The sequence below is a fragment of the Xiphophorus couchianus genome, chromosome 2 (genome assembly GCF_001444195.1).
Source record: "Xiphophorus couchianus chromosome 2, X_couchianus-1.0, whole genome shotgun sequence".
Classification (NCBI taxonomy): Eukaryota; Metazoa; Chordata; class Actinopteri; order Cyprinodontiformes; family Poeciliidae; genus Xiphophorus; species Xiphophorus couchianus.
This window is the reverse complement of record NC_040229.1, coordinates 23,235,447-23,245,325: the sequence shown is the minus strand read 5'-3', so window position 1 is coordinate 23,245,325 and position 9,879 is coordinate 23,235,447. Positions and strand designations below refer to the sequence as shown.

Genomic DNA, 9,879 nt, shown 5'->3' with positions numbered 1-9,879 from the left:
TTCCACTCAACTTTCCATGTCATGCTCTATGACTAGCCAGCCTCTTTAGCAATAGCATTTTGTTGCTTACTCTCCTTATGCAGGGTGTATGTCTGCATGATGACTGTAACTTTAATAGTCTCCATGTTGGCTATAACACAAAGAGCACATTATCTTCACATTTCTATTTTGTTGATTATAACAATTAATTTTTTTTGCTTCCCATTGACTGTAACATACCATTATTCAGACCAACAGTAGTGAATATGTAAAAGAGAGAAACTAATGAACTTTTCTACACTATTTTCATGTAATTAGATGTCCCTGTACTTTTGCGAGTTTCCACAAGCCACCTGTTACCTTTAAACCCACTCACCGCACTCTGTCTGAACTGCACCCAGCAGTTCCGTATCTGCCCGGATCGATTGCATTTCTGCGTCCATGCATTACCGTCCTACCCCTGCGTCTTCATCTGTGCTCTCCAGCTGTGAGGGGGACCGGCAGAGGCCAGCAGATCCCGCCTCCTCTGCTGCGATTGGCCCGACGGGAGGCAACAGGGGGGATTTGCTGGCTTGTGTTTCACATCTTTGCAGCGGCTGAGCGCAGCGTGGCTCTCCGGCTGCACAGCGTGGGCTCTCTCTGAATCATATTTATCAGGTGACTTTCATTACGGCCGCTGAACGCATTTGGAGCATTCTGTCAATGCAGCAGAGAACGAAGAGCGCGGAGACGGGCTGAGCTGCGCGTTTGGACACATTTATCCCGAGTGCGTCTTCCGCTCGATCCACCTGCCGGCGCGCAGGGAGCCCGTGGAGGGATGTCGCGATGTTGTGCACAAGGAGAACTAAAACTTTGGTGTCGACGTGCGTGATCCTGAGCGGCATGACCAACATCGTGTGCCTGCTGTACGTCGGCTGGATCACCAACTATGTGGCCAACACCGGGAGCAAAGTTGCGGAGAGCGGTGGCGGGGAGACGGACAGAAAGTTGGAGGAGGACGGCAAAGGTGAAACGCTGAGGATTATGGAGCGCTTGGAGCGTCTGGAGAGCGTCGTGAACGAGCACATTAAAGGTCAGTGATGTTCCGCTGAGGGTCTAAGCGGGTCAGAAGCAGCTCTGGTGTACAGCTGGAGGTGTTTCAAAGAGCCCAGCAGTTTTATCGACATTTAGATTAACGTTTGAAAAACAACTCGACATGAAACTTTGGTCTGTTCTCGCTTCTTAAGGGAAACTTTGCTGTTTTTTTCTCTCAAGTTCTACTATAGAGCTACTTATGTTAATTTTTACACTTATAATATGAAGCCGGTTAAATGTCAACAGTCACTCTGGCATCTGTTGTAGGTTGCACCATATGTACGCCCTCATACCACTTAATTTATGAAGACTGTGTGAAGTGGGTTTTTTAAGAGGCTGCAGCAGAACTGTCCCAATAGAGCCCAGATATCCCTAAAAGTGTTTCATATTAATGTGAGTTAATGATCCCCTGCAGACATTTTTAAAAGGATCTGGAAATGCATCCAATTACCCTTTTCCCCCTTTCTGAAAAATCCAGCCAATGGTCGTATAAAGAACTGAAATCTGAAAAAAGTCCAATTTGTCCAAAATGATGCTTTAAATTAAAATGTCACCTGCTTGGAGAAACTTTGCCCCACTGTTGACTGAAGTGGAAATCAGCTTAATGAATTAACTCAGTTTTGCATTTCCATCTGAAGGCAAGAAAGTATAAGGTGATCTTACATGATATTTGGAATGATAGGGAAAAATCTTACCAGCTGGAAAACCATACTAGTCACGAATAACATTACGACCACTGAAAGAATGGCTGCCACAGATCCCTTAAGGAATATCCATCCTGTATTCAAATGTACTTGAACCTATGAACTTCAATATTTTCAGTACCAAATCTCACCTATAACTTATTTAAATTGTATATTGTTTTCTGAAAATCTTGCGTTACATACTTTTTTCTGTTTATTTTGCATTTGGTTCAAAGCCCACCTAAAGGTATTATTAAACATGACATATTACCCCTATTGTTTGGCGTGTCTTTACCCCTAGACACGCCAAACTAACTCAAAGCAAGTACAATCTGGTGTTTATTATTTATTGGAGACTCACTCACATTTCCTTTACCCATAGATTATGACTAGAAGGAGAAAAATTACTTGTTAAAGCGGGTACGAATTGATCCTGGAAAGGTTGATTGTGGCAGTCATTACTAGCTGTTTTTCTTTTGATTCAGGTTGAAAATGTAATATGTAGAATTGCACAAAATATTGAATTTGAGTTGTCATAACTACATCACTGTGCAATACAGCAAAGGATGAGTTGGATTCAAAATTTGGTAGGAAGCTACACTTTGTAGTAACAGACAATCAGGCAATCACACTGTGCATTTTAATATTATATTTTGCCAGTTGGACCGTCTCTTGTTGCTCTGGTTTTTAGCAGCTGAGATGCTGTAGCTCACGGAGATCGGTGGAACATTGCGTAATGATAAAGTGTTAGGAACATTTGTGTGGGAATTTTTAGCAGCTGTGTCACAATTAAACATTTTCTTAAAAATTTGCAGCCTTAGTTATTCAGTTTTTCATGTTTATTTCTTCTTTAAAAAATCATTTCAAATACAATTTGAATTTTGTATTTGCCTGTGTAGCTGTTGTCAAAGTCATTTTCTCTTTAGTACAAAGTGTATTGACTGCATTTCTTGCTCATCCATCTCCCAGTGACACTGACACTGTACGTGTTGTTCACCATAAACTGTCCAGTTTCTCCACCTGGACAATCCTGAGCTCTGGCTTCACTAAGATTAGAAAATCAGCCTGGGTAAATTGACTTGAGATCATCCTCGTTCGCATTGAGATGCATGTAAAACTACATTTTATCTCCCACCACTAAAACACTTTTTGTAGCTGTTTGTTAGGAAAACACATTTTGAACTCAGAACAAAATTTTTTGCTGCATCCTGTTTGAGATTGCCTTTACAGTGACCTGTTGTTGTGTTAATTCTGCTGAACTTTGACCTATAGAGCATCAAAACTGACTGAAGAATCAAATCCATTGGTTAGTGTCCTACTTTAAAGGACTATTTGTGATTGTGTCACTGGCCCATTTGCAGCAGTCTCTGACCAATTTCTTATCTAAATTCAGAAATCAGACTAGGTCAGTTCAGTTGTCAAGCAGAATAGCTTTTGGGACCCAAACAAGAGCTCAAACTGGTTTGTTTACTGTTGTCAGAAAATGATATTGCACACTGCTAAATTGTTTCAGTTATACATAGGCAGGGATAGTGCTTCCTCCTGGGTCCTTCATGTTTAATTACTCCCCTCCTTAGATCAGCACAGCAACGAGTCAACACAAAATAGGAAGTGGGACAGACCCTTCTTGTATGGACAACTAAATAGGACACAATACTGTAACTGAACGTAGATTTCAGTGAAGAGATGCCCGCTGTGGCAACGGCAACAGAATGAAAGCTCACGTTCTCTGGGGCAAGGTTTCTTCTCTAATACTCCCATCATCATAAAGTCATTCACGGGAAAGATAAGAAGCAGAGAAACTTTGTTTATCCAGGATTATTATTTTTTGCTTCAGATTAGCTTGCTGGGAACTGAATCTCAATCAGGAGTAAGACAGTGTCAAGACTCAATTAATAATCTTAGGAGGGAAACATCCTTTCCATGCAGAGGCCACCTTACAAGCATAGAGATTGCTACACTTCAGTGACTTGGTTCATTTGAGCAGCAAATTATGTGTTTCTAGTATAACAATGCTCGAGACCTTCTTTTTGCCCATTTTTGTCAGTATTATTCTTTCATCACTTAATGAGTTGGAAATGTGATGATTTTAAATTGCTCAAACTTCACATAAAAGAATCCCTTTTAACAGTGCTGCGAATAATTTAACAGGTGATTCTTTGAGCAGCAATTTCACAGACAAGATATCTATGAATGGACATTGATCAAACAGACACCTCTAAGAGGTATATCTAAATTAAATATTGGTAGATATCTAATTGTTCAGGTTGGGTTCAGTTTGAACGCAGTATAACAGTGAAAAGAAACAAACAGACATGCTAAGTTATATCTTTGTTGTTTTTTTTACTATTTTTTATTATATTTTTTTACTAATTTTATTTTATTTATATATTTTTTTACAGAAAGAATTGGTTAACTATAAAGTGTTCTCTAAGCCAAATGTTTCAAGGCTGAAACTTGGAGAAAAAAATCTGCACTGTGTGTACTGAGACAATTGGCTATGAAACACTCACTGACCACTTTATTAGGTACACCCTTCAAGTACTGGGTTGTGCTGCAATTTTTCTTTTGGATCTGTCTAATTCTCCTTTACATGGGTTCAAAAAATAAGCATGATGTATAATTTACGTTTTGGAAAATTTTAACAAACTTTAATATTTTATTTTATTATTATTCTTATGCAGGTTCTCAAAAATACAGAAGTACTCAACTTAGAACTTTACATTATTCCAGCTGTTTGTACTCTGTTACCATTTTGGACAGTTTATTTCCATAAATTCAGAAACACTTTCTTAAGTGAAATGAGATGCAAAGATGTGAAGATATAAAAAAAAATAGCCTAAAATTTCTTATGTATCTTTAATTTAAACATGCATTAGCCTAACCAGTTCTCTACCTTGGTTTTTCTTCTTTTGCATCGGTCCTCAGAGATCTTGCTATGATAAAAACTCACTGATCATTTGCATAGTTAATTGCAGGCTGATGGCTCACCAGTTCAGCAGTTCAGAAGGTCTAACAGAATTTGTATGGATGTTGGAGTAAATTTAGCTTTATGAGCGCTCGCCTCACTCTTCTCCTCCACTTCACTCGGCCATTGGAGCTGGTGCCAAATTACATGAGCAGCCAGCGGCTGATATGTTTATGCTCTGTTACTGATACAAAAAGGCTTTACTGCAGCCTTATCATGTAGACGCAGGAGATGAACAAATGTATTTAATTGACTGCTTTAACTTATGCTCACCAAAACAGTGCTCATCAGAGGGATTTTCAGATGCTGAAGGATTGTTCCATTAATATATTACATGTGATATACAGTATGTGCCGTATTTTTCGGCCTGTAAGCCGCTACTTTTTTCCCACGCTTTGAACCATGTGGCTTATAGCCTGGTGCAGGAGACCACTGACATATGAGATGTATTTCTTTGCTTGTTCTTGGGTGCCTTCCTCACCGCTTTCTGATGCCGCCCTAAGCAACTGCCCATATAGTATAAATGGTTTATAGTGTAAACCACTTAAGTGTTTTAAACCATTTAAGTGATTTAAACCACTTAAATGGTTTATGACATTTTACTGCCATTCGTCTGGCAGTAAAATGTCAAAAGATACTCTTTATTTGTTTCTTTTTTTATGTAGAAATTTAGTTTCTAATCTAGTAGGTGGGTAAAAAAAAAGACTCCTCATTCTTGAATTGCTTTGTTCTTTTCAGTGACAAATATTTCTTTTGGTGAAATATTTTTTCTTGCCGGTGGATTGTTTTTATAGAATATTTTTAGCATTTACAAAAATATTTGTCCTTTTAGTTTAAAAATAATTCACTGAAGAAGGGTGATATTATTTTTACAAGTCATTTATGACGTTTTGTGTGTTATTCTTCAAATATTAAACATTTCAAAGACCAACAGGAACCACAAGATTTTGTTGTTGTCTTGTAGAAGTACGAGTCGATGTTGAACAGAAAGTCAGTTTAATCAGAAACCAGATCCCATGGCTCTACTTCACTGTATCTGTTGTCTTGGACAGGTGACACCTTCCCCTGTTGCTTCTGAGAACATTTAGCCCTCAGAACTGTGCATGTTTTTGCACATCCGCAGGTGTTTGTTTCTACACTTCCAGACATGTGCGATGTCCATGATCAAGATAATTAATTCAAAATTATTAATTTCTGGTCACAATTATTTTCCCAGTGTTATGACTTGTTGGATCAGTTTTCAGCTCCCTCCCATCCTGCCAACCACACATTTTATTTTTAGAAGTCTTTCTATGAGTCAATGCTAGTTGATCTGTTATGACAGTCTTATGAGGAAGAGGAGTGTGCGTGGTAGGCGTCTGAGGCTCTGTGTGTGAGTCTCGGTGTAAGTTGTGTGTCTCCCGTGCCATCAAAGATTCATGCCAGTGATGTGAGAGCTGCTGTTGATGTTCCCGCCTCCTTATGGAATCTCTGTATTGCTGCATGAGCAATTCAGTTTCTGTTAACATCCTGACATTAGTCAGTTTAGGCTGCCATGACCGTGTAACACACAAGTACTTGGGGAGGAGAAAAAAACTCCCATCTTTTTCTTCTTTTGTTTGTTTTTTTTTCTCTCCCAGCTGTACTACAGATGCCCTAGGATATTCTGATATAATACAGTTTAGGGGTACACCAGAGGAAGCAATGAAACACAGATCCACACGGATAGCCAGAAGCTGCTGGTTTGTTGAATATTACATTAAAAGTTGCCTGAGTCTCATTGAAGGTTTCAAACCTCTCCTCACCTCCCTCTCTGTCCACCGTCACACCACCAACTTTCAAAGCAGAGTGGCAAGAAAGTTGTCATAAATTTGCAATGAACCCACCTTTACATTCGTCTTTGATCTGTCAAATGCAGGGAGGTGTGACACTCACAATCCTGAAAGTGTCACTTTTTGCAGATTGAAGCCAGATGACTTTGTTGCACCTTCTCCACACACTTGCATCTCTGTCAATCTCAGATGGCAGCTTACAGAGTTTAGGTTATGCTTCAGCAGCGCTTACAGGTGTTGGCAGGTGACAAAATTAACACACGTTTATGCATTTTTCTCTAAAGTGCAGTACGTTTAAAGCACCAAGGGGGAATTCAACAGGCAGTTTAATTTCGTCCTGATTTTGTTGCTGTTTTGCATGTGCAACCAGATCTATCCGGCTCTAACCTTTTTATTGCCTTAGGCGAGATTATGGTTTCAGCTGCCCCAACATTCTCCCCACCATCCCCTTTCCTTATTAAAAACACAATCTGGATCCCTTTAGAAGTTACGACTCTTATTATTTTCTGTCTCTATGGAGGTATACTTTTTTTTTTTAAAGATTTGTCTATTTTGCTTGCATAGCAATCTTGCATGGATGGACATAAGTGGCAAAAATGTCCTCCTGTCCAGGACAGATGTAAACTAGTCTTATATTTTACTGAGAAGTTCAAGCAGAACATTCAGCTGCAGCAGAGAGACTACTGGACATGTTCAGCATAAATTAATTAGTAAAGATCATGGAGCTATAAAATAAGGGACATTGCAAAACACTTTTATAATACCACAGCAGCAGTATATGCAGTATCATGTTTAGGCAATTGAGATTTTCTCAGACTAGATAAGTAAAAAATAAAGCAGACCCTCAACATAAAACAACACTGAAGAACGCATAGCTGTAGTTCTCACAAATGACTTTATGAATTTGCCTGTGAATGCTAAATGTTTACTTAATGAACCGAATGTTTTTTTTGCCCTTTGTTCTAACAAGGCTGCTGCTTCTCCTTATTCTGATTTTCATCAGGCTTGGACACTGAGAATTGCATTTAACCAAAAACTTTTGTCCACTGTTAGTCATTGCATAGAGAAACTGACAGTCAGCTCCATAACAAGGCAAGGATGAAGCCTGATAAATTTCTGCTGCAATCTGGGGTTACTTTGACTAGGACGTTAGTGACAGAATGAACAGCAGTGTTCCCAGTGTGAGTGAAATACTTTGACTCCCTCTGCCTATTAATTGCCCAAATGAGAGTTTAAGTACTAAATAGCAATTTTAAATACCAGATCTTTGAAAAGAAGAATTTTGTTTAGACGTGTCCTCCTGTGCTTTCAGTTTTCTTTATGTAAAGGAAACACAACCTTGAAATGCCTATTGAGGGTACAGAATGTTTCATTTATTTTGCAGTGGAAAAGGTTTGCCTTCAAGTCTGTCTGCCAGGAAGTTTCAGGAAGTCAGCTAAATCGAAAGAAGGGTTGTTCATTGGGTATGAACAACTTCAGAGCAGATCTCTCACCCAGGAGACAGTGGATCGATGTCTGCAGCCAAATGTTCACTGTTTCTTTTGTCGTTCTTTTTAAAGACTTTTTGAAGAGTTTAATTAAAGGGCACTGAACTGTAATTCTTCCAATACCTATTTTATACAAATTTCAAGAGTCTGTTGCAGCTCTGTTCACTTGAAGTACATTTGAATGCACAGTATATACTGTATCTCTAAAATGGAGGTAATTTTGAAAAAGGTACAAATGAATTTGAGTTAAAAAATATTGTAATTTTATTTTGATATAGTACAGTATACTATAATATAATATACAGTATGTATAAATGAAACAAAGCATAGGGGGATCACACCTGTGTCAGGCTAGGTGTTGTTACAACTATACTATGTAACCTATATTTTTTAAAAATCTGTTTTTTTAAACATATTTGTTAAATTGTCACTATGTTGTGACAGTGTGGTATGAGACAACCTGTTAAAAATCAAGCCCTTCTGCCTCCTCCCTGATCTGCTACAGCGATCTACAAAAATGCTCTGCTGCTGGTGAAAAACAACCAATCAGAGCCAAGAGGAAGGTCTTCTTGGCACTTCAATCATGTATGCGCTGCTCAAAGTGCTAATGTTGAAGAAACAGCTTACCTCTTCAGGAAAACCATTTAGTCTTTGTCGTCGGTGGCTATGCTAACTAGACGACTCTGCTGATGGAAAGACACTGTAGCCTGGCAGGGAGAAAAGAGGAACGTGTGAGCAGTGTGTACACATGAATGATTGACAACACTAGGATCCTCCTCCTGATTGACTGATAGTTTCTGACCAAGCAGTGAGATTTCTGCATTTAGTACTGAGAGCACTGGGAGAAGGCAGAGGAGCTCCATTTTTTTTCTCAGATCTGTCTGTGAAAAAAGCCATAGACAGATCTGTGTCTTTGTGAGCCTTTAAGGACCTCACAATTCAGTTCCAGGTCTTTGAAACTCTATTTGGTAGAATTACCCATGTTGTAAAATAAAATAGCTTTTTTTTGTGTGTGTTTTGGATAAGCAAAACTGAGCAAATCTGATATCCTGAAATCATTTTCTCATACAACTTAGGAGGCTAATCTCACCTGGCAAAATGTAACGACACATTTTATATTTTAAAATTTCAGCAACTGAGATATTAATTGCATTTTATCATGGGAGTGTTAAATTGTTAGCCCCTCTTCTTCACTGATTTTGGACTTTTTCGACAAGCATCAATATTGATGATAGGGGATGCTTCTCTTTGATGAGATTCAAGCTGCTTTCCACAGAGCAATCAGTGTCTGCAAACAGGCCAATCACGCATGAAATGACATGGGCTGATGTTACACCTCAGGCATCTGATGATCCAAAATAAAATCATAGAGAAACACTGAATGTGTTTTAAAATCTATCCAAATCTAGCTACACTCGCTACTGTGATCTGCTTTCAAGTATCACAAAGGTATTGAGCTCTCAGAAAATGCACCATTAGGTGTTGAAAAAAGTGGGTTATTGTAGCAGATGGTGATGTCTGCTTTATAGAAAATTACTAATTTAATAGCTTGAGGAGAAAAATTACTGCTATGTATTGAATAATAAATATAATATTTAGTTAGACAGGCTTTCTGGCAATTGCAGCTTGAATTTAGGGAACAATTTAAAGTTATTTTATATTGCTTTGTCAACATTTTACAGACTAATTCATTAGCAGAATGATATAAAGAAAAGTGTACCAGCTGCATATTACTTTATATTTTCCAAGAAGCACCATTAATCTTCTATGTTTAGATTAACAGGCCTTAAATCCCATCAGGGACCAGTACTGTAACAAAAATCTATAATGGTAGCATTTACATTGGTTGAAGTTTTACTATCAGCATAAGTCTAGCG

At 38.5% G+C, this 9,879-nt stretch overlaps 1 protein-coding gene across 2 annotated transcripts in view; it reads left to right on the top strand.

Annotated features, from left to right (window-relative positions):
* Positions 1–559: 559 nt before the first annotated feature.
* The window catches only part of LOC114136560 (polypeptide N-acetylgalactosaminyltransferase 18-like), a 133,818-nt gene continuing 124,498 nt past the window's right edge, over positions 560–9,879 (top strand). Inside the window, exon 1 of one of the 2 annotated variants that reach the window (XM_028004612.1) lies at positions 560–1,051. In XM_028004612.1, the coding sequence (XP_027860413.1) occupies positions 805–1,051 (247 nt within the window). In that variant the 5' untranslated portion in view covers positions 560–804. The remainder of the gene's footprint in view (positions 1,052–9,879) is intronic. The other variant, XM_028004621.1, reaches the window with a different exon arrangement.